General features: G+C 39.0%; 2 protein-coding genes and 1 long non-coding RNA gene across 4 annotated transcripts in view; 2 read left to right on the top strand and 1 right to left on the bottom strand.

Moving 5' to 3' along the window:
- LOC139618412 (interferon-induced very large GTPase 1-like) overlaps positions 1 to 9,523 on the top strand; it is a 34,309-nt gene extending 24,786 nt beyond the window's left edge. The window contains exons 2-6 of one of the 2 annotated variants that reach the window (XM_071474308.1): positions 1,479 to 1,520; positions 1,568 to 1,601; positions 2,168 to 2,441; positions 3,831 to 3,868; positions 3,965 to 9,523. In XM_071474308.1, coding sequence (XP_071330409.1) covers positions 2,177 to 2,441; positions 3,831 to 3,868; positions 3,965 to 8,815 — 5,154 coding nt within the window. In that variant the 5' untranslated portion in view covers positions 1,479 to 1,520; positions 1,568 to 1,601; positions 2,168 to 2,176 and the 3' untranslated portion in view covers positions 8,816 to 9,523. Of the gene's footprint in view, positions 1 to 1,329; positions 1,602 to 2,167; positions 2,442 to 3,830; positions 3,869 to 3,964 lie in introns of those variants that run through there. The other variant, XM_071474307.1, reaches the window with a different exon arrangement.
- A 729-nt stretch (positions 9,524 to 10,252) lies between these two features.
- On the bottom strand, positions 10,253 to 12,603 carry LOC139618417 (uncharacterized). Its single transcript, XR_011689732.1, has 3 exons — positions 11,834 to 12,603; positions 10,832 to 11,003; positions 10,253 to 10,585 (listed from the first exon to the last, which is right to left on the bottom strand). It is a non-coding gene; the product is annotated as an uncharacterized lncRNA (long non-coding RNA).
- A 1,741-nt stretch (positions 12,604 to 14,344) lies between these two features.
- On the top strand, positions 14,345 to 22,799 carry LOC139618414 (interferon-induced very large GTPase 1-like). The gene is made up of 4 exons (XM_071474310.1): positions 14,345 to 14,577; positions 15,144 to 15,417; positions 16,796 to 16,833; positions 16,930 to 22,799. Exons 1-4 carry the CDS (start codon positions 14,530 to 14,532, stop codon positions 21,775 to 21,777), a joined length of 5,208 nt encoding a protein of 1,735 aa, XP_071330411.1. The 5' UTR covers positions 14,345 to 14,529; the 3' UTR covers positions 21,778 to 22,799.
- The last annotated feature ends 1,943 nt before the right edge of the window (positions 22,800 to 24,742 follow it).

A 24,742-nucleotide genomic window follows, 5' to 3' on the forward strand; every position in this document is an offset into this window, starting at 1 on the left:
CATTTGCCTGTGTTATGTTTTCTGACTTTAAATAGTGTGTTGTTCAATCCAGTGTGTCCAAATCTGATTCTTGATATTATTGTTTCTTCTGGACTTAACTCTCCTACTTTGCTTTGGATTTTGTAATACCATCTTCCTTGTTGCTCTTCCTCCCACTGCTTTTGCCACCTTTCCTTCAGTTTTTGCTTATTGATGCTCTTTATTTCCGTTCTGCTTCATCTAACTGCTAAATCTATGCTATTATGTCTTGTTGCCTCCTTTGCCACCTTGTCTGCCATTTCATTTCATGTCATCCCAGTGTGTGCTGGTGTCCATAAGAAATGTCACTGTAAACCCCTCATTTGAATTCTGTATAAGGTTTGCTGTACTTCTATCAAGATATCTGGTCTGCTTTCTGAATGACTGAACTGTGAGCTGGTGAGTGATGAACTTGAATTTAAGCAAATGATTGTTCTCAACAGTGTTTCCTCAATTCACTGTAATGCTAATAATATTGCAAGAAACCCTCCTGCATAGACTGAAACATCATCGCTGATCCTTTTCCCTGTTTTAATCTGAAATTCTGGCAATTGCCACTCCTGCTTTATTAGATGAGTTCTTTGAAGCATCTGTGTATATCTGGATGTAACTATGGTAACTGTCGATGTAAGCTTGTGTGGTGCATGGATTATAGATCAACTCATTTTTGATCCAGTAATTCAGTGATATCTGCAATCTTCTTATTCTAATGGCATTTCTCACATTTCCACTTGTAGTGCTGCTGTTGGGGTTGTTTTAAATGCACCTGTGTATAATCTCAATGCTTGATATTGTAGGTTATCTCATTTTTTTGAGACATGTGCTTGCTGCTGATCCATAAACTACTCAACCATGATCTGAAAGTGATCTAATTAAACCAATGTATCAATGAAGTTCTGTCTGCCCCCATTCATGTCCAACCAAACACCTCATTGCATTTAATACTTTCTCACACTTGTCCACAAATTTCTGAACATGTACACTCCTTTTCCATGTAATTTTCTCATGAAACCATATTAAACCTAAAGTGTTTCCCTCTCCCCAAGTCTCGATTGTGTAATTTTAGTTTTATCTCACCAGCCATTCTTATCCTTGTAGAGAACTCTTCTACTTTCTTAATAGCCCCCTGTAGTTTATTTACTATGAATTCTACATTTCTTCTCCTCTTCCAAATTGCCCCCTCATCCGCAAAAAGCGAAAAGCCCATCTCATTTTCCATTCCCCGAAATACCTCAGCTGTCATGAAGGCGCGCACACACTCCCGCGCGCCCCTGACGTTCAAAACCTAATCCAGGACACGACCGGACGTGACGTCTGCAGAGACGGGAAACAAGGGACTTGTAGTTTAATTAGACTACAACTGTACTTGCGCTTACTTCGCTGGTAGCACCATAAATTAGCGCACGAATTCTCTCCGAAGCTTTGAGGATGCAGTCTGAAGGAAATAATCGCCTCTCGGGTCGACACCCCTGAAGTCTCATCTAAATCAAACTCAAGTTCTTACCGGTTCTTACGAACCAGGAAGTGCCTCGATGAAGAAACGGCTTTCAAAATCAGAATGGGAAGAAAATAAAACGGCGAAGGTAAAGAGTTGTTTACATTTTTTTATTTGCTCAGCAGGTTAACCACAGCCTACATTTCTATTTCCTGATTCATCTTTAACTTTATGAAAGACGTTTGCTACTTTTATTTGCTCTGTGCTCAAAGTCGCCGATGATTTGTGACTTTTTGACTGTCCAACTAACTGACGTCATCGTTCAGTTAACGGCTCCAACCATCTCATTCAAGTAAAATGACAAATATCTGAAGCTATGCTTTTATTGTTCAATACTTTCAGGTTTTGGTCTTTTATTTATGGACATTTATCTCTGGTTTTAGACAGATTCAGATATAAAATATTGGTTTTGTATATAAAAATATGAAAGTTAATAAACACAGCTGATTTCTGTAATTGTGGGTGTTTTTTTCCTGTGGTTGCAGTTTATGAATTTATTATAGTAGCTACTGCAACTATTACTGTAAATAGTGGATTAGAGTTTTTGTAGCTTCCTATATAAATTGATAAAACCAAGAGAAAAGAAGTAGATTTAATTAACATAATTGTAACTAACTGTCCTTGAGGTTGACAATATTTTCTGATTTTTACCAGGAAACCACAATGGTAAAAAAAGTTCTCTTCAATGTTCTGGACAACTTGACAGAGAAACACTTTAAGTGCTTCAAAGACCTCCTTCAGTGGGATGACGTCCTCAAAGGAAAAACAGCCATCAGCACGGCTGATTTGGAGAAGGCGGACAGAGTGGACACGAAGAATCTGATGCTGCAGACCTATACAAAAGCTGAAGTTCTGGAGATCACAATGGAGGTTTTAAAAGAGATCAAGAGGAATGATCTAGTGGAGATCTGCAGATCAGCACTAGAAGGTCAGTCACAAGAAGCAATATATTAAAAATGTATACAGAGCAAACTGTATTAATTTGACTTATGCTTGTTTTACTCTGTCCTGCACCTGGACAGTAAATCTAAGAGGAGAAACACACTGTTGTTTAAATTTTTATACTCATTGTCATTTTAAAGTCATGGACACAACAGTAAACAAGTCTTCAGCCATGCCAGCAGCTTTGTGAGGCTGTACTTTGGCTCCACATGGTGGGAGCTGCTATTGTAAGTGTGGTTCGCCCTTAATAATAAATTTAAACTTGGGAAAATCAAGTAAATAAGTAAATCATCTGAGATACATTTTGATATTTTTCATGAAAGAAGACTTAGCAACATAATAGATGAAGGTGTATGCATTTGAAGAGTCAAAACTGTTGAAAGCAGTGTCAGGGATCAAACTGTAAGGCTCATGGACAGCAGCTGTCAGGAAAAAAGAAAAGTCAATTTATTTCCAGCTAAAATTGGAATGAACAATGAGAACTGAACTGCAGAAACGTGTTCAGCCAAGAATTATACTTAAAGCTATTACACTGCAATATACATGTATTTCATTACTGTAGAATATTAATATTTTGTTCAGCTTTAATAGAAGGTGTGTACTCTTGTTTTAATGAATGTAATGTATTATCAGTCTGCCTGTGACTGTGGTGCAGTGCTGGTATTGAGTCTGTGATATAAAATACTGATGGAAATCATGAGAGTAAAGATTACACTAAAAATGAAGGAGTAGTTCACTAAAATGCAAACACACAGACAAACCTTCAAAATGCAATAATAGCTTTTGCTGCCTGACAAAAGACTGTGTGTGTTGGACATGACCTGTGGCACAAATACAGAGATAAATCATGTACTGTAAAGAGAAAAAAAACGATAGATATCAAGTGCACATATACAAATGTTTATTTTAGCTCTTTGACAAAATATTCCCCCGCCAAAGATCAAAAGCTAAACCTTTACCCTTAAATACTGATGACAGTACCAAATCCAAAAAAAAAATGAATAAGTAAAAAATTATAAGTTTAATTGATACTGGTGTATCAATCAAGAAAACCTGGGGTCATCACTGTAATAATACCTGCTACAAAAGGTAAGAGAAAAAGCTCAGCAAAACAGTCCATCATTACAAAATCTCTTATACACACAATAGTATGGGCTGGAATGCAATGCAATGCAACATCACAAAACACAGCCTCAAACAATATTATATGAGTAAATCAATACTCTTTAGCATAATGGCTTTCACTACAGGACTGATGAATTGAAATGCTTGTATGTTTTAGTAAGACTAATAAAAATAACACCACTAAATCTAATAATTATTCAGTCATGTTTGTGTAACCTGTAACTACTTTTTCTGTCCTTCAAATAAACAGGCATCACAAATGAAGACATGACTGGAAACAAGAACAAAGTAAGACACCTGAAATTCACCTGAAATAATAATATTTACTCCACATCCCATTGCACAAAGTGATGATGATAAACATACATTACAATTTCTTTGAAGGATCAATATCAAGAAGATCCCATGAAGAATTCTGAAGAAATCAGCTGTAAGGAACAATGTCAAAGAGAGACTGCAACACTACTCAGAAGACTCCACCTTCAACACAAACATCACCAGAAGTTGTCTCCCGCAGATTTTCTTCAAATAGGTCCACCTGTGAAACAGGACCATGAAACATCTGAGAAAGATCTAGCTCATACTTTTCTTCAGAGGTTGATGATGTTAGATTACAGAGCCAGAGATATTCCTGTAAGACAAGACACTGCTGAGGTGAGCCATTCAACATCTGTTCCACTGTTTGACACTGTTGACACAGAAGAAAGTCTTTTCAGTGCTTTTTTTAGTAGCAGTGTGGATCGCAATCAATCAAAACAGAATCACATTCATCCAATGGACATTCAAATGGCAGTATTTCACTGCTCAGACAGTTTCCTGAAGCAGAACATGATGACAAAGCTCTCTCAGTGTCAGTACGCCTTACCTTTGCTTGTTCCTGACCCAGTCAAAATGTACGTTGAGTGTCCTCTGTGGACATTCAGGCAAATAAGAAAAACATGGAAGATAACTCAAACCAAAGATAATTCAAACAACAACAAGAGTTTGCCCATCTGTGAAGCTGAGACACCCATGGTGTCATTTTTCCGCCTGGGTTCACTTTCAGTGTCTAAATCTGAGCTGATCAACACTTTGATCAACGACCGTCACAACACCTTCTTCCACAGAAACTGCCCAGGTAGCACCAAATCTCGCCATTTGATGGATGGTGTGGCAGAGATCGCCTGGTACTGTCCTGCTGGAAAACCCGATGATGCCTTCACTGACTGCACTGCCTTCTGTAATCTTCATGGTGATGCCCTGAGATTTGAAAAACAGCGTGACATACTGATTGAAAAATCTTCAGTCAATGTTGTCCTGTTATCAACTCCAAAAAAGGGTGACAAAAGTGCTACAGTTTTCTCAGATCTTCTGAAGTCTTCAAAGCCTCTCATTTGTCTCATTGTTGATGACAGTTGTGATGCTGTTGAGGTAATAAAGGGAACATTCAAAATGGGTCTAAAAGACCGAAGCCGGCCAGATATTTCTGAAGAACTGAAAAGGATCATTGGAGAGATTTTGTCTGGACCACATACATCCTTCCAGCTTGAAACCATGGCCAAGGTCTCTGGAATCAGAGTGGATGAAGATGACTCAGTCTGCCAAAAAGGGAAATCTGCTGCTATGAAAATAATGAATGTGCTTCAAGAGACGAACGTGTCAAGAATCAAAGATAAATTCCTCCCTTGTCAAGGCCGACTGTGGCATGAGTGGTGCAGAATAAACAAAGAACTGCATCATCTCAAAGGAAACACTGAGAAGGACAAAAGTGAAAAGCAACAGGAACTGAAGACAATGCGACAGAAACAATGTGATGCTTCCTGTAGTGAACTGATGAAGTTGTTCATTGAAAGTCTGTCATCTCTGCCATCAACAGACAAAGAGTATTTCCTGAAATGGACTCAGATCTTAATAGATGCTCTCTCCACTGACGATCTCAATTCAATTCTCCAAAGCTATCATGACAAGTGGTCTGAGGTCTTGGCTCTGAAGAAGAAACATGACAAGTCTGATCAGTTAAACAGAAAACAAACTGAGCTTGAACAAATCTCAACAAAACTACAGTCAGCAACTTTTGGTTTGGAGCACATCTTTAGAGAAATGGGGCAGATCTATGAAGCCCATAAATCTCTGCAGAAACAAGCACAGAGGCGACAGACTGACTGGTCTAAATACCCTGAGCTGGCTGCAGAGCTGATGATATCAGGACACCCCATGGAGCTGATGGATGGAGATGCAGGTCATGTGCCTTTAACATGGATCTCTAGTCTTTTAGAGGAAGTCATCAAGAGACTGGGTGACCAGAGAGTGTTTGTGTTGTCAGTTTTGGGCGTACAAAGCAGTGGAAAATCAACTATGCTGAATGCCATGTTTGGGTTACAGTTTGCAGTGAGTGCTGGCAGATGCACCAAGGGTGCCTTCATGCAGCTGGTCAAAGTATCAGAGGAGAGGAAGAAAGACTTCAGGTTTGACTACGTTCTAGTGGTGGACACTGAAGGACTGCGTGCTCTTGAATTAGCAGGTAACACCACTCCTCACCACGACAATGAACTGGCAACATTTGTTGTTGGTCTGGGAAACATGACACTGATCAACATCTTTGGAGAGAATCCAGCTGACATGCAGGACATTCTGCAGATTGTTGTCCAGGCTTTCATGAGGATGAAGAAAGTTAAACTGTCTCCAAGTTGTGTGTTTGTTCACCAGAATGTTACAGATATTGCAGCTGTAGAGAAAAACCTGGATGGAAAGAGACGCCTGCAAGAAAAACTGGACCAGATGGCCCAACTCGCTGCCAAAGAGGAGGTTTGTGATGCTGAGTGTTTCAGTGATGTCATTGCATTTAATGTGCAAAAAGATGTGAAATACTTTGCCCAACTATGGGAGGGAAGTCCACCTATGGCTCCTCCAAATCCAGGTTATAGCAAGAGCGTCCAAGAGCTGAAGAACATCGTCCTCTCTAAAGCTTCACAGTCTGCTGGGATCACTCTGTCACAGTTCAAAAGCAAAGTCCAGGACCTGTGGAAAGCCCTGATGAACGAACACTTTGTTTTCAGTTTCAAAAACACTCTTGAAATCAAAGTGTACAGAAACCTTGAGGTCCAGTACGGGAACTGGACCTGGGCCCTGAGGAGCAACATGTTGACCATTGAAAACCAGCTTTATAACAGAATTGAAAATGGAAAACTTGACAAGGTTGAGCTCAGTTATCTTTCTCAAGAAATGAGCAAAACATATGAAGAAATCAAAAAAGAAATGAGAAAGTACTTTGATGATGACAGAGACAAAGAAATGCTGGTTCAGTGGCGAGGCCAATTTGAAAACAAAATCAGGGAATTTCATGATGAACAGGTGAGAGGAGTGAAAAGAAAACTAAATGAAGTTATTCAGCAGAAGACAGCTTGTAAAAAGCTTGATGATCAGAAGACAGAGTTTGAGAACAAGCTGCTACAGAAGAGCAAAGAGCTCGCTCAGCAGTTAAAAGACAAGACACAAGCTGAAGAGGAACTTCAGAAGCAGTTTGACTCTGTCTGGAGAGGCTGGGTGAGAGAACTAACTGCAGATACAAAACCTATTGAAGACATCAACTTGGAGGAAGATCATGTAATTATCCTGTATGAACTTGGTTTTGAATGGGCTCTTATAGGTGAATCCAAAAGCAGTGGCAGATACAAAAACATATCAGAGATCGGTGATTACTTTGATTATGTGACCCTCACCAAGTATCAGGAGCATTGTGAGGAAAACCAACAACTTCAAGAGAGCGAAAGAGACACAAGAGGACAGGGAACAATTAGCCAATTGCGTGACCGTGTTTCAAAAGCAGGTAGAAAAGTATTAAATTACTTGAAAGGGTCTTTTCAGTATGAAGACCAACAACTGATCAGATCCCTAATTGACAATGTTGAAAAACATTCACTTGATACAATCAGGAGCAAACCTGTTGCTACAAGTGGCTACAGTCCAACTTATTTGCTAGAAGTGGCCAAAAATGTCAAAGAAAAAGTGACAGCATTTGAATCAAAGAGGAAATATGCTCTGAAGAAGGAGTTCACAGTTGATCTCTTACTGTATGTGTTTGACAGAGCTAAGAGTTGGCTTTCAGAGTCCCACAAGAAATTCAAGATGAACAATGATGCTCTGATTTATTTAGAGAATAAAAAGGATCAATATTACAACATTTTCAGAAGCTTCTGTAAAGGAAGCTCTTCTGCTGTTGTGCTTGGAGAGTTGATCTGTGAAAAACTGAAGGTTTCCGCTGTTGAGGCTGTCTGCAACAAGACTGCCATTGATGTGGCTGGAGAGATGAGGTGCAGTTTCCCAGCATTCAAAGGGAACAGACTGAACCTGGAGAAACATGTGTTGAAGTCACTGGCAGAGAAAGAGGACTTCAGTGATTTCATCACCTACATCCATCAACCAAGGGAACAGGTAGAGAGGTTTATAAAAGAGGAAGTAAAGAAATACATCTTCACATCTCACAGAGATAAAGCACGGGATATACTCAAGAAAAATGTTGAGGACATGAAACAATTTGTGAGTCAGACTTTATTTACTGCAACAGAGAGAGTCAAAACCCAGAGAGGACACACAGACATGTGGCTGGAGGAATTTACCAGTTTGCTGAAAGATGAGCTGATGTTTGATGACATTTGTTCTGAAACCTTCAGAGACATAAACAACTTTGACTTTCTTAAAGAAGAGATAGAGAAAGGCCTTGTACCCATCATGAAGGAGACGAGCAGCCTCTCACTGAATAACATGAGTGAATTCAGGCTGACACCTGATCAAATCCTCATTGATCAGCTGTGCAAGTGCTGCTGGGAGAAGTGTCCATTCTGTTCAGCAGTTTGTACCAACACCATAGAAGATCACAGCCCTGATGACCACAGTGTCCCTTTTCATCGTTCCCGTGCAGTTAGTGGTGGTTATTATCGAAACACAGTGAAGATGGTTATTGAGTTCTGCACAACATTAGTTGCAAGTGATCAAAGCTTTTATCCTTGTTTGGATTCAGAGGAAACAATTCTGTATAAACGGTACCGAACTGCTGGTCCAAGGTTTGCAAACTGGAGAATTACCCCTGATGAGTCTAAACTGACGTACTGGAAATGGTTTGTGTGTAGATTTGAAAAGCAACTGGAGGACCACTATAAATTAAAATTCCAGGACGATGGAGAAATTCCCAGACAGTGGAGAGACCACACTAAAGAAGAAGCGATTAAAAGTCTGGATGAAATGTATAAATCTGAGTGATCCAACACAACTACGTCACTGAAAAAGATGATACTTGTTTTCATGTGATTATTCAGGACTCAAACTCCTAAAGAATGAGGTTCACAGACTTTGACTGATTTCATCATCGACTGGTTGTTTTGTCTGTGACTAATAAATGTAGATAGTAAATGAATCATTACAAACTACAGCATATATAAATCTTATCGCTTTATTTGTATTAATACTTAAAACAGAGCACAGAAGAACAATAGTCATTTGGAGAATAAATGAGGCATAAAAAATATAAGTATATTAAATCAAAGTGTCATCTACAAAGTTGGTCAGTATGAGATTCTTGATGTGATTGAAGTTTCCATGCTGAATATTTTGAAGTTTTATTGAATCAAAATACAAGGAATTGTTGTGAGAAGGTTGATGAGAGACATGCTGTCAGAAATGATCAACTTATACACAGCAAAGAGTTGAGGGCATATTTCTTTGATAACCTGTGTAATCTATATTGTTTATCTAATTTCAAATAATCTGTCATTATATCTACATCATCTTTGTTGTTTTGATTTGTCTGAGCTTTTCTTATGTCCAGATTTAATGCAAAGAATGTAAGTTGTGAGGAAAATTTTTCTAAAGGAATTTATCATTTATTAAACTGATCACTCATTCACTCAGTAACAGTTGAACCTTTCATGTTATTAATGAGTATAATAAAAATACCTTCACATGAAAGACCATGTTTGTTTGTTTTTTTGTTTCTCAAATGACAAAGTCTGAATTTAAACTTTGAGACCTGCCATCTGTTTGTAGAAGACCCCACCTTTTGTAGATGCTCCATGATACACATTAAAGTCTTCTTCCTAACCATTTCTGTTTGATAAGACCTGAAAGCCTCCTTATGTCTATTTGGCTTTTTGTCTGAAATTCACGCATGGCTTTTAGTGTGTATATTTTTATTATTTACCGATAACACCAAATGCCAGGCAGCAGTAAAATCCAGTTACAGATCGTCACCTTTGATGCATTTGAGATGGCTTCTAAAGCCAGTTTTCATGAACAATCTTAGTCGACTGTTCCTCTTTTTGAATGTGATCTGCTGCCTTTAAGGAAACTGCCACAATTTAGTATTGCATCTTTGTTAAGTTTGGGGAGAAAGACTTTTAAAAGCTCCAAAACCACTGGATACTACATTTCCCACACTGCAACTCAGCAGTGTCTTTCATTAGACCCCCTCATGCCCACTTCTTTTCAAACTTCACACCAGAGTTATTTTCTGACTTTAGATGTCTCCCTGCAGAGACATCATAAGTGTTGTGTTGTGTAATGCCCCTTTAATTGGACTGTCACTCTCTGCATCAGAGCTATCTGAAGTTTGTGTCAGTATGTGTGAGGAAATATTTTTCAAAGCCAGGATCAGGCTACAGTTTATTAAACTGACCCCTCAGAGACAACAAAACAAGATCATTTAAATTTAAATGTTTTTTATTCTTGTGAACAACAGGACATTTTTAAATAAAGATACATTTCAGGTGTACTGAAGAGTTACATCTCTCGATGATTCATATTTCTTCCAATAACTGACCAAGTCTCAGTCTCGTCTTTCTCCAAACTCAGAACCACAGCGTGCATGTGTTACAGCAGCTGCATCTCTTAGCAGATCTTGAAGGAAGTCAGTTTGAAGTCCCCTGTGACTCTGATGTAGCTGATGACATCCATGCCAATACAGTTAGGGAACTGGACTTCCTGTCCATCAGGAAGCTCCACCTCAAACGTGTTTCCTGCCAGCTTCAGTACAATCTAAATAAAAAACATACTTAGAGAGTAAAACCTTTTCATTTTAGTAGACACATTCTGACACACATACAACTCAAACTATCTATGTGTCAAGGGGAAAGTGAGCAAAGATATATATATATATATATATATATATATATATATATATATATTCAAACCTTAAGCCTTTCAAAAAATCCTTACAAAACCTTTCATGGTACTTTTCATCAAGTACACACGTCTTCTCCTCCTTCAGCTGGACTCCCTCACCTTGACGTCTGCTCCTCTCTGTAAGTGGTTGTGTATTTCCCGTTTGTCATCACACCAACAACCAGCAGTCTTTGAGTTGCACACAAGCACAGCTCCATCAGTGTCGTCATGGAAACGAGGGTTAAAGTGCAGCGCCAGGCCGTCTGCATCACAGCCGAGATCCATCTGGAATCTGAGTTTATACAAGAAACGTAGTGTGTATAGATATTATCACATATCATTATCCACGTTGCTTGCACGACATTTAGCTGCTGGTGTAACAATGGAGACGGTCTGTTCTCTCACAGGCTGCAGTGATGGATTTTAAAAGTTGTCCTATTGAAGAGTTAATGAATGACCACTGCAAGTGCAAGTGATGCTCACCCTGCTTCTCACTGTGAATTCTCTGATCAGCCTATCAATCTTAAGATGAAGAATTCTACACATTAAGTTAGGACTCTCATATTTTCTGCAACACCAGGTGTTTTTTTTATTATCTTACTTCACTAACAGTGATGATACTGATCTCTCCAGTGCAGAGGGCGCCCTCTGTACTGGAGTTTTTATGACATTGGATCAAAGAAGCAGCCAAGATCTGCAGAGTTCATAAACAGAGACAAGTTCAACTCTGATCACATTGATCAAAGCACCAATGGACATACAATAACATTTAACAGGATCTACAAACATTTTGTGCCAATGCCACATTTGTTGAGCCCCAGCTCCTGCAAAGTGTAGCAGGCGGTTCAACAGCTTCTGATTGGAAGCCTAAACTTGTTTTGACATGGACAGTAATGCAGTGCAACAAGTGCATTACCAGGGCGACCTGTGAACATGTCACCCCAGTAACAGCGCTGAAAGAAAGAGATTAAAAATACAGTGTCAATGTCAGTCAAGAGAAAACACTGACTATCTACAGCTCTACAGTAATTTAAATACACAGTAGAGAAATGTAATTAAAACTAAGACTGCAGTGTGTTTAAGCAATCAAGCCTCACTGACTTTGTGACAGCTGACACTCACCTGACTGGGCATCGTTCAGTTTTCTTCCCTGGCCTTTATAGCTCAGCTCCCCTTCCTCTACTCAGTGGTGGCTCTAGCTTGTATGACCCCCCTCCTCCCCCAACAAAAAACACCATTCTGCACAAATGAACTTTTTATTAAATATCAGAACCACACAGACATCACAACATGTACAGTTTTAATACCAAAATATATACAATCATAAATACAAGAAGAGGACCAAAGAACAGAAACTGTATTGTTTTTAACGATTTCACACAACCCAGAAAACTAACATGTATGTGAAACTATAGGCCTGAATTCACAACATTATCAATGAAATGTGCTTATTTGGAAGCTATTCGTGGTGTGGTTGACTTTAGACAAGCAATTACATAAGTTGTGCGCTGTTAAAATGACCCCCGCCCCAGTAGGGTGACCTGAGGTCCAGAGGTGAACCTGTCCCCGCCCCTCTCCCCCTTCCCCTTCTCCTGCAGCCTCTGAGTGTGAGGCCTTGTCAGCAGCAAGCAGACGCGCCTGCACGAAACAGAGGTGACCTGATATGACTGACTTGACGTGCAAGTGAGCGATAGAAAACGCGCTCGTACCGCCCTCTCACAGACCATATCGTCCATCTCAACATCCGCCACTGCCTCTACTCCTGTCTGGGCCAGAGAGTCGGACAACTGCACAACAATGTCTGTCGCCATGTGGACACATGAGGGACAAAAACATCATGTACTCCTTATTCTGCTGTAATAACACTGATGTGCAGACTGAGTCCACTCCACTTACACATCCTTATTATTATTATTATTATTATTATTATTATTATTGGAGGTTTTATGGCGACGATTTGGTGCATTACTGCGACCAACTGGAATGCAATGTGGATCACAATGTCTAATTGCCTGCCACAAAAAAACAAACAAATAAAGATTAAATAAATAAATAAAACCAACCAAACAAACAAAAACAGCAATAACTATATTCTCTCATTTAACTTTGTTGATCTAAGGAGTAAGATCTCATACCAGTCCCTCTCGTTCTTTTGCAATATGTCTACTAATTAAAATTTAACTTCCTCAAATTTTGAATCCTAATTACTGGGTCACTATGATATTTTGACAATGAATTATAACATGCTCCTCCTGCCCTCAGTAATCACATTTGCCTGTGTTATGTTTTCTGACTTTAAATAGTGTGTTGTTCAATCCAGTGTGTCCAAATCTGATTCTTGATATTATTGTTTCTTCTGGACTTAACTCTCCCACTTTGCTTTGGATTTTGTAATACCATCTTCCTTGTTGCTCTTCCTCCCACTGCTTTTGCCACCTTTCCTTCAGTTTTTGCTTATTGATGCTCTTTATTTCCATTCTGCTTCATCTAACTGCTAAATCTATGCTATTATGTCTTGTTGCCTCCTTTGCCACCTTGTCTGCCATTTCATTTCATGTCATCCCAGTGTGTGCTGGTGTCCATAAGAAATGTCACTGTAAACCCCTCATTTGAATTCTGTATAAGGTTTGCTGTACTTCTATCAAGATATCTGGTCTGCTTTCTGAATGACTGAACTGTGAGCTGGTGAGTGATGAACTTGAATTTAAGCAAATGATTGTTCTCAACAGTGTTTCCTCAATTCACTGTAATGCTAATAATATTGCAAGAAACCCTCCTGCATAGACTGAAACATCATCGCTGATCCTTTTCCCTGTTTTAATCTGAAATTCTGGCAATTGCCACTCCTGCTTTATTAGATGAGTTCTTTGAAGCATCTGTGTATATCTGGATGTAACTATGGTAACTGTCGATGTAAGCTTGTGTGGTGCATGGATTATAGATCAACTCATTTTTGATCCAGTAATTCAGTGATATCTGCAATCTTCTTATTCTAATGGCATTTCTCACATTTCCACTTGTAGTGCTGCTGTTGGGGTTGTTTTAAATGCACCTGTGTATAATCTCAGTGCTTGATATTGTAGGTTATCTCATTTTTTTGAGACATGTGCTTGCTGCTGATCCATAAACTACTCAACCATAATCTGAAAGTGATCTAATTAAACCAATGTATCAATGAAGTTCTGTCTGCCCCCATTCATGTCCAACCAAACACCTCATTGCATTTAATACTTTCTCACACTTGTCCACAAATTTCTGAACATGTACACTCCTTTTCCATGTAATTTTCTCATGAAACCATATTAAACCTAAAGTGTTTCCCTCTCCCCAAGTCTCGATTGTGTAATTTTAGTTTTATCTCACCAGCCATTCTTATCCTTGTAGAGAACTCTTCTACTTTCTTAATAGCCCCCTGTAGTTTATTTACTATGAATTCTACATTTCTTCTCCTCTTCCAAATTGCCCCCTCATCCGCAAAAAGCGAAAAGCCCATCTCATTTTCCATTCCCCGAAATACCTCAGCTGTCATGAAGGCGCGCACACACTCCCGCGCGCCCCTGACGTTCAAAACCTAATCCAGGACACGACCGGACGTGACGTCTGCAGAGACGGGAAACAAGGGACTTGTAGTTTAATTAGACTACAACGGTGCGTGCGCTTACTTCGCTGGTAGCACCATAAATTAGCGCACGAATTCTCTCCGAAGCTTTGAGGATGCAGTCTGAAGGAAATAATCGCCTCTCGGGTCGACACCCCTGAAGTCTCATCTAAATCAAACTCAAGTTCTTACCGGTTCTTACGAACCAGGAAGTGCCTCGATGAAGAAACGGCTTTCAAAATCAGAATGGGAAGAAAAAATGGCGAAGGTAAAGAGTTGTTTACATTTTTTTATTTGCTCAGCAGGTTAACCACAGCCTACATTTCTATTTCCTGATTCATCTTTAACTTTATGAAAGACGTTTGCTACTTTTATTTGCTCTGTGCTCAAAGTCGCCGATGATTTGTGACTTTTTGACTGTCCAACTAACTGACGTCATCGTTCAGTTAACGGCTCCAACCATCTCATTCAAGTAAAATGACAAATATCTGAAGTTATGCTTTTATTGTTCAATACTTTCAGGTTTTGGTCTTTTATTTATGGACATTTATCTCTGGTTTTAGACAGATTCAGGTATAAAATGTTGGTTTTGTATATAAAAATATGAAAGTTAATAAACACAGCTGATTTCTGTAATTGTGGGTGTTTTTTTCCTGTGGTTGCAGTTTATGAATTTATTATAGTAGCTACTGCAACTATTACTGTAAATAGTGGATTAGAGTTTTTGTAGCTTCCTATATAAATTGATAAAACCAAGAGAAAAGAAGTAGATTTAATTAACATAACTGTAACTAACTGTCCTTGAGGTTGACAATATTTTCTGATTTTTACCAGGAAACCACAATGGTAAAAAAAGTTCTCTTCAATGTTCTGGACAACTTGACAGAGAAACACTTTAAGTGCTTCAAAGACCTCCTTCAGTGGGATGACGTCCTCAAAGGAAAAACAGCCATCAGCACGGCTGATTTGGAGAAGGCGGACAGAGTGGACACGAAGAATCTGATGCTGCAGACCTATACAAAAGCTGAAGTTCTGGAGATCACAATGGAGGTTTTAAAAGAGATCAAGAGGAATGATCTAGTGGAGATCTGCAGATCAGCACTAGAAGGTCAGTCACAAGAAGCAATATATTAAAAATGTATACAGAGCAAACTGTATTAATTTGACTTATGCTTGTTTTACTCTGTCCTGCACCTGGACAGTAAATCTAAGAGGAGAAACACACTGTTGTTTAAATTTTTATACTCATTGTAGTTTTAAAGTCATGGACACAACAGTAAACAAGTCTTCAGCCATGCCAGCAGCTTTGTGAGGCTTTACTTTGGCTCCCCATTGTGGGAGCTGCTATTGTAAGTGTGGTTCGCCCTTAATAATAAATTTAAACTTGGGAAAATCAAGTAAATAAGTAAATCATCTGAGATACATTTTGATATTTTTCATGAAAGAAGACTTTTAGCAACATAATAGATGAAGGTGTATGCATGTGAAGAGTCAAAACTGTTGAAAGCAGTGTCAGGGATCAAACTGTAAGGCTCGTGGACAGCAGCTGTCAAGAGAAAAAAAAAGTCAATTTATTTCCAACTAAAATTGGAATGAACAATGAGAACTGAACTGCAGAAACGTGTTCAGCCTAGAATTATACTTAAAGCTATTACACTGCAATATACATGTATTTCATTACTGTAGAATATTAATATTTTGTTCAGCTTTAATAGAAGTTGTGTACTCTTGTTTTAATGAATGTAATGTATTATCAGTCTGCCTGTGACTGTGGTGCAGTGCTGGTATTGAGTCTGTGATATAAAATACTGATGGAAATCATGAGAGTAAAGATTACACTAAAAATGAAGGAGTAGTTCACTAAAATGCAAACACACAGACAAACCTTGAAAATGCAATAATAGCTTTTGCTGCCTGACAAAAGACTGTGTGTGTTGGACATGACCTGTGGCACAAATACAGAGATAAATCATGTACTGTAAAGAGAAAAAAAACGATAGATATCAAGTGCACATATACAAATGTTTATTTTTGCTCTCTGACAAAATATTCCCCCGCCAAAGATCAAAAGCTAAACCTTTACCCTTAAATACTGATGACAGTACCAAATCAAAAAAAAAAATGAATAAGTGAAAAAATTATAAGTTTAATTGATACTGGTGTATCAATCAAGAAAACCTGGGGTCATCACTGTAATAACACCTGCTACAAAAGGTAAGAGAAAAAGCTCATCATTACAAAATCTCTTATACACACAATAGTATGGGCTGGAATGCAATGCAATGCAACATCACAAAACACAGCCTCAAACAATATTATATGAGTAAATCAATACTCTTTAGCATAATGGCTTTCACTACAGGACTGATGAATTGAAATGCTTGTATGTTTTAGTAAGACTAATAAAAATAACACCACTAAATCTAATAATTATTCAGTCATGTTTGTGTAACCTGTAACTATTTTTCTGTCCTTCAAATGAACAGGCATCACAAATGAAGACATGACTGGAAACAAGAACAAAGTAAGACACCTGAAATTCACCTGAAATAAGAATATTTACTCCACATCCCATTGCACAAAGTGATGATGATAAACATACATTACAATTTCTTTGAAGGATCAATATCAAGAAGATCCCATGAAGAATTCTGAAGAAATCAGCTGTAAGGAACAATGTCAAAGAGAGACTGCAACACTACTCAAAAGACTCCACCTTCAACACAAACATCACCAGAAGTTGTCTCCCGCAGATTTTCTTCAAATAGGTCCACCTGTGAAACAGGACCATGAAACATCTGAGAAAGATCTAGCTCATACTTTTCTTCAGAGGTTGATGATGTTAGATTACAGAGCCAGAGATATTCCTGTAAGACAAGACACTGCTGAGGTGAGCCATTCAACATCTGTTCCACTGTTTGACACTGTTGACACAGAAGAAAGTCTTTTCAATGCTTTTTTTAGCACCAGTGTGGATCGCAGTCAATCAAAACAGAATCACATTCATCCAATGGACATTCAAATGGCAGTATTTCACTGCTCAGACAGTTTCCTGAAGCAGAACATGATGACAAAGCTCTCTCAGTGTCAGTACGCCTTACCTTTGCTTGTTCCTGACCCAGTCACAATGGACATTGAGTGTCCTCTGTGGACATTCAGGCAAATAAGAAAAACATGGAAGATAACTCAAACCAAAGATAATTCAAACAACAACAAGAGTTTGCCCATCTGTGAAGCTGAGACACCCATGGTGTCATTTTTCCGCCTGGGTTCACTTTCAGTGTCTAAATCTGAGCTGATCAACACTTTGATCAACGACCGTCACAATACCTTCTTCCACAGAAACTGCCCAGGTAGCACCAAATCTCGCCATTTGATGGATGGTGTGGCAGAGATCGCCTGGTACTGTCCTGCTGGAAACCCCGATGATGCCTTCACTGACTGCACTGCCTTCTGTAATCTTCGTGGTGATGCCCTGACATTTGAAAAACAGCGTGACATACTGATTGAGAAATCTTCAGTCAATGTTGTCCTGTTATTAACTCCAAAAAAGGGTGACAAAAGTGCTACAGTTTTCTCAGATCTTCTGAAGTCTTCAAAGCCTCTCATTTGTCTCATTGTTGATGACAGTTGTGATGCTGTTGAGATAAAAAAGGGAACATTCAAAATGGGTCTAAAAGACCGAAGCCGGTCAGATATTTCTGAAGAACTGAAAAGGATCATTGGAGAGATTTTGTCTGGACCACATACATCCTTCCAGCTTGAAACCATGGCCAAGGTCTCTGGAATCAGAGTGGATGAAGATGACTCAGTCTGCCAAAAAGGGAAATCTGCTGCTTTAAAAATAATGAATTTGCTTCAAGAGACAGATGTGTCAAGAATCAAAGATAAATTGCTCCCTTGTCAAGGCCGACTGTGGCATGAGTGGTGCAGAATAAACAAAGAACTGCATCATCTCAAAGGAAACACTGAGAAGGACAAAAGTGAAAAGCAACAGGAACTGATGACAATGCGACAGAAACAATGTGATGCTTCCTGTAGTGAACTGATGAAGTTGTTCATTGAAAGTCTCTCATCTCTGCCATCAACAGACAAAGAGTATTTCCTGAAATGGACTCAGATCTTAATAGATGCTCTCTCCACTGACGATCTCAATTCAATTCTCCAAAGCTATCATGACAAGTGGTCTGAGGTCTTGGCTCTGAAGAAGAAACATGACAAGTCTGATCAATTAAACAGAAAACAAACTGAGCTTGAACAAATCTCAACAAAACTACAGGCAGCAACTTTTGGTTTGGAGCACATCTTTAGAGAAATGGGGCAGATCTATGAAGCCCATAAATCTCTGCAGAAACAAACACAGAGGCGACAGACTGACTGGTCTAAATACCCTGAGCTGGCTGCAGAGCTGATGATATCAGGACACCCCATGGAGCTGATGGATGGAGATGCAGGTCATGTGCCTTTAACATGGATCTCTAGTCTTTTAGAGGAAGTCATCAAGAGACTGGGTGACCAGAGAGTGTTTGTGTTGTCAGTTTTGGGCGTACAAAGCAGTGGAAAATCAACTATGCTGAATGCCATGTTTGGGTTACAGTTTGCAGTGAGTGCTGGCAGATGCACCAAGGGTGCCTTCATGCAGCTGGTCAAAGTGTCAGAGGAGAGGAAGAAAGACTTCAGGTTTGACTACGTTCTAGTGGTGGACACTGAAGGACTGCGTGCTCTTGAATTAGCAGGTAACGCCACTCTTCACCACGACAATGAACTGGCAACATTTGTTGTTGGTCTGGGAAACATGACACTGATCAACATCTTTGGAGAGAATCCAGCTGAGATGCAGGACATTCTGCAGATTGTTGTCCAGGCTTTCATGAGGATGAAGAAAGTTAAACTGTCTCCAAGTTGTGTGTTTGTTCACCAGAATGTTACAGATATTGCAGCTGCACAGAAAAACATGGATGGAAAGAGACGCCTGCAAGAAAAACTGGACCAGATGGCCCAACTCGCTGCCAAAGAGGAGGTTTGTGATGCTGAGTGTTTCAGTGATGTCATTGCATTTGATGTGCAAAAAGATGTGAAATACTTTGCCCAACTATGGGAGGGAAGTCCACCTATGGCTCCTCCAAATCCAGGTTATAGCGAGAGCGTCCAAGAGCTGAAGAACATCGTCCTCTCTAAAGCTTCACAGTCTGCTGGGATCACTCTGTCACAGTTCAAAAGCAAAGTCCAGGACCTGTGGAAAGCCCTGATGAACGAACACTTTGTTTTCAGTTTCAAAAACACTCTTGAAATCAAAGTGTACAGAAACCTTGAGGTCCAGTACGGGAACTGGACCTGGGCCCTGAGGAGCAACATGTTGACCATTGAAAACCAGCTTTATAACAGAATTGAAAATGGAAAACTTGACAAGGTTGAGCTCAGTTATCTTTCTCAAGAAATGAGCAAAACATATGAAGAAATCAAAAAAGAAATGAGAAAGTACTTTGATGATGACAGAGACAAAGAAATGTTGGTTCAGTGGCGAGGCCAATTTGAAAACAAAATCAAGGAGTTTCATGATGAACAGGTGAGAGGAGTGAAAAGAAAACTGGATGAAGTTATTCAGCAGAAGACAGCTTGTAAAAAGCTTGATGGTCAGAAGACAGAGTTTGAGAACAAGCTGCTACAGAAGAGCAAAGAGCTCGCTCAGCAGTTAAAAGACAAGACACAAGATGAAGAGGAACTTCAGAAGCAGTTTGACTCTGTCTGGAGAGGCTGGGTGAGAGAACTTACTGCAGATATAAAACCTATTGAAGACATCAACTTGGAGGAAGATCATGTAATTATCCTGTATGAACTTGGTTTTGAATGGGCTCTTATAGGTGAATCCAAAAGCAGTGGCAGATACAAAAACATATCAGAGATCTGTGATTACTTTGATTATGTGACCCTCACCAAGTATCAGGAGCATTGTGAGGAAAACCAACAACTTCAAGAGAGCGAAAGAGACACAAGAGGACAGGGGACATTTAGCCAATTGCATGACCGTGTTTCAAAAGCAGGAAAAAAAGTATTAAATTACTTTAAAGGGTCTTTTCAGTATGAAGACCAACAACTGATCAGATCCCTAATTGACAATGTTGAAAAACATTCACTTGATACAATCAGGAGCAAACCTGTTGCTACAAGTGGCTACAGTCCAACTTATTTGCTAGAAGTGGCCAAAAATGTCAAAGAAAAAGTGACAGAATTTGAATCAAAGAGGAAATATGCTCTGAAGAAGGAGTTCACAGTTGATCTCTTACTGTATGTGTTTGACAGAGCTAAGAGTTGGCTTTCAGAGTCCCACAAGAAATTCAAGATGAACAATGATGCTCTAATTTATTTAGAGAATAAAAAGGATCAATATTACAACATTTTCAGAAGCTTCTGTAAAGGAAGCTCTTCTGCTGTTGTGCTTGGAGAGTTGATCTGTGAAAAACTGAAGGTTTCCACTGTTGAGGCTGTCTGCAACAAGACTGCCATTGATGTGGCTGGAGAGATGAGGTGCAGTTTCCCAGCATTCAAAGGGAACAGACTGAACCTGGAGAAACATGTGTTGAAGTCACTGGCAGAGAAAGAGGACTTCAGTGATTTCATCACCTACATCAAACATCCAAGGAAACATGTGGAGAGGTTTATAAAAGAGGAAGTAAAGAAATACATCTTCACATCTCACAGAGATAAAGCACGGGATATACTCAAGAAAAATGTTGAGGACCTGAAACAATTTGTGAGTCAGGCTTTATTTACTGCAACAGAGAGAGTCAAAACGCAGAGAGGACACACAGACATGTGGCTGGAGGAATTTACCAGTTTGCTGAAAGATGAGCTGATGTTTGATGACATTTGTTCTGAAACCTTCAGAGACATAAACAACTTTGACTTTCTTAAAGAAGAGATAGAGAAAGGCCTTGTACCCATCATGAAGGAGACGAGCAGCCTCTCACTGAATAACATGAGTGAATTCAGGCTGACACCTGATCAAATCCTCATTGATCAGCTGTGCAAGTGCTGCTGGGAGAAGTGTCCATTCTGTTCAGCAGTTTGTACCAACACCATAGAAGATCACAGCCCTGATGACCACAGTGTCCCTTTTCATCGTTCCCGTGCAGTTAGTGGTAGTCATCATCGAAACTCAGTGGAGCTGGTTATTGAGTTCTGCACAACATTAGTTGCAAGTGATCGAAGGTTTTATCCTCGTTCAGATTCAGAGGAAAAAATTCTGTATAAACGGTACCGAACTGATCCAGACCTTGCAAACTGGAGAATTACCCCTGATGAGTCTAAACTGACGTACTGGAAATGGTTTGTGTGTAGATTTGAAAAGCAACTGGAGGATCACTATAAATTAAAATTCCAGGACGATGGAGAAATTCCCAGACAGTGGAGAGACCACACTAAAGAAGAAGCGATTAAAAGTCTGGATGAAATGTATAAATCTGAGTGATCCAACACAACTACGTCGCTGAAAAAGATGATACTTGTTTTCATGTGACTATTCAGGAATCAAACTCCTAAAGAATGAGGTTCACAGACTTTGACTGATTTCATTATCGACTGGTTGTTTTGTCTGTGACTAATAAATGTAGACAGTAAATGAATCATTACAAAGTACAGCATATATAAATCTTATCGCTTTATTTGTATTAATACTTAGAACAGAGCACAGAAGAACAATAGTCATTTAGAGAATAAATGAGGCATAAAAAATATAAGTATATTAAATCAAAGTGTCATCTACAAAGTTGGTCAGTATGAGATTCTTGATGTGATTGAAGTTTCCATGCTGAATATTTTGAAGTTTTATTGAATCAAAATACAAGGAATTGTTGTGAGAAGGTTGATGAGAGACATGCTGTCAGAAATGATCAACTTATACACAACAAAGAGTTGAGGGCATATTTCTTTGATAACCTGTGTAATCTATATTGTTTATCTAATTTCAAATAATCTGTCATTATATCTACATCATCTTTGTTGTTTTGATTTGTCTGAGCTTTTGTTATTTCCAGATTTAATGCAAAGAATGTAAATCTTGTGTGGAAAATGTTTCAAAAGGATTTTAGCATTTATTTTATCATTTATTAAACTGATCACTCATTCACTCAGTAACAGTTTAACCTTTCATGTTATTGATTAGCATAATAGAAATACCTTCATCATATCTATGGAAAGACCATGTTTGTTTTTTTGTTTCTCAAAAGACTAAGTCTTAATTTACACTTTTGAGACCTGCCTTCTGTTATGTAATTTCAAATAATCTGTCATTATATCTACATCATCTTTGTTGTTTTGATTTGTCTGAGCTTTTCTTATGTCCAGGTTTAATGCAAAGAATGTAAGTCGTGAGGAAAATGTTTCTAAAGGAATTTATCATTTATTTTATCATTTATTAAACTGATCACTAATTCACTCAGTAACAGTTTAACATGTTATTAATGAGTATAATAAAAATACCTTCACATGAAAGACCATGTTTGTTTTTTTTTTGTTTCTCAAATGACAAAGTCTGAATTTAAACTTTTGAGACCTGCCATCTGTTTGTGGAAGACCCCACCTTTTGTAGATGCTCCATGATACACATTAAAGTCTTCTTCCTAACTATTTCTGTTTGATAAGACCTGAAAGCCTCCTTATGTCTATTTGGCTTTTTGTCTTGGTCTTATAAGAAATTCACGCACGGCTTTTAGTGTGTATATTTTTATTATTTACAGATAACATCAAATGCCAGGCAGCAGTAAAATCCAGTTACAGATCGTCACCTTTGATGCATTTGAGATGGCTTCTAAAGCCAGTTTTCATGAACAATCTTAGTCGACTGTTCCTCTTTTTGAATGTGATCTGTTGCCTTTAAGGAAACTGCCACAATTTAGTATTGCATCTTTGTTAAGTTTGGGGAGAAAGACTTTTAAAAGTTCCAAAACCACTGGATACTACATTTCCCACACTGCAACTCAGCAGTGTCTGTTATTAGACCCCCTCATGCCCACTTCTTTTCAAACTTCACACCAGAGTTATTTTCTGACTTTAGATGTCTCCCTGCAGAGACATCATAAGTGTTGTGTTGTGTAATGCCCCTTTAATTGGACTGTCACTCTCTGCATCAGAGCTATCTGAAGTTTGTGTCAGTATGTGTGAGGAAATATTTTTCAAAGCCAGGATCAGGCTACAGTTTATTAAACTGACCCCTCAGAGACAACAAAACAAGATCATTTAAATTTAAATGTTTTTTATTCTTGTGAACAACAGGACATTTTTCAATAAAGATACATTTCAGGTGTACTGAAGAGTTACATCTCTCGATGATTCATATTTCTTACGATAACTGACCAAGTCTCAGTCTCGTCTTTCTCCAAACTCAGAACCACAGCGTGCATGTGTTACAGCAGCTGCATCTCTTAGCAGATCTTGAAGGAAGTCAGTTTGAAGTCCCCTGTGACTCTGTTGTAGCTGATTGCGTCCATGCCAACACGGTTCAGGAACTGGACTTCCTGTCCATCAGGAAGCTCCACCTCAAATGTGTTTCCTGCCAGCTTCAGTACAATCTAAATAAAAAACATACTCAGAGAGTAAAACCTTTTCATTTTAGTAGAAACATTCTGACCAACATAAAACTCAAACTATCTATGTGTCAAGGGCAAAGTGAGCAAATATATTTTTTATTCAAACCTTAAACCTTTCAAAAAATCCTCACAAAACCTTTCATGGTACTTTTCATCAAGTACACATGTCTTCTCCTCCTTCAGCTGGACTCCCTCACCTTGACGTCTGCTCCTCTCTGTAAGTGGTTGTGTATTTCCCGTTTGTCATCACACCAACAACCAGCAGTCTTTGAGTTGCACACAAGCACAGCTCCATCAGTGTCGTCATGGAAATGAGGGTTAAAGTGCAGTGCCAGGCCGTCTGCATCACAGCCGAGATCGATCTGGAATCTGAAGAAACGTAGTGTGTATAGATATTATCACATATCATTATCCACGTTGCTTGCACGACATTTAGCTGCTGGTGTAACAATGGAGACGGTCTGTTCTCTCACAGGCTGCAGTGATGGATTTTAAAAGTTGTCCTATTGAAGAGTTAATGAATGATCACTGCAAGTGCAAGTGATGCTCACCCTGCTTCTCACTGTGAATTCTCTGATCAGCCTATCAATCTTAAGATGAAGAATTCTGCACATTAAGTTAGGACTCTCGTAAAGAAGCAGCCAAGATCTGCAGAGTTCATAAACAGAGACGAGTTAAAACTCTGATCACATTGATCCAAGCACCAATGGACATACGATAACATTTAACAGGTCTACAAACATTTTGTGCCAATGCCACATTTGTTGAGCCCCAGCTCCTGCAATGTGTAGCAGGCGGTTCAGCTGCTTCTGACTGGAAGCCTAAACTTGTTTTGACATGGACAGTAAT

The sequence above is a fragment of the Trachinotus anak genome, unplaced genomic scaffold (genome assembly GCF_046630095.1).
Source record: "Trachinotus anak isolate AG129_WGS33_773 ecotype Australia unplaced genomic scaffold, CSIRO_AGI_Tana_v1 ptg000003l, whole genome shotgun sequence".
Taxonomy (NCBI): Eukaryota; Metazoa; Chordata; class Actinopteri; order Carangiformes; family Carangidae; genus Trachinotus; species Trachinotus anak.

What these genes read in the sequence shown, in the direction of transcription:
- LOC139618414 (XM_071474310.1), top strand. Translation starts at nt 14,530, where the DNA reads ATGAAGAAACGGCTTTCAAAATCAGAATGGGAAGAAAAAATGGCGAAG. An exon ending in CTGCAGATCAGCACTAGAAG is followed by an intron (nt 15,418 to 16,795) that starts GTCAGTCACAAG and finishes TCAAATGAACAG; the next exon opens with GCATCACAAATGAAGACATG. An exon ending in TGACTGGAAACAAGAACAAA is followed by an intron (nt 16,834 to 16,929) that starts GTAAGACACCTG and finishes ATTTCTTTGAAG; the next exon opens with GATCAATATCAAGAAGATCC.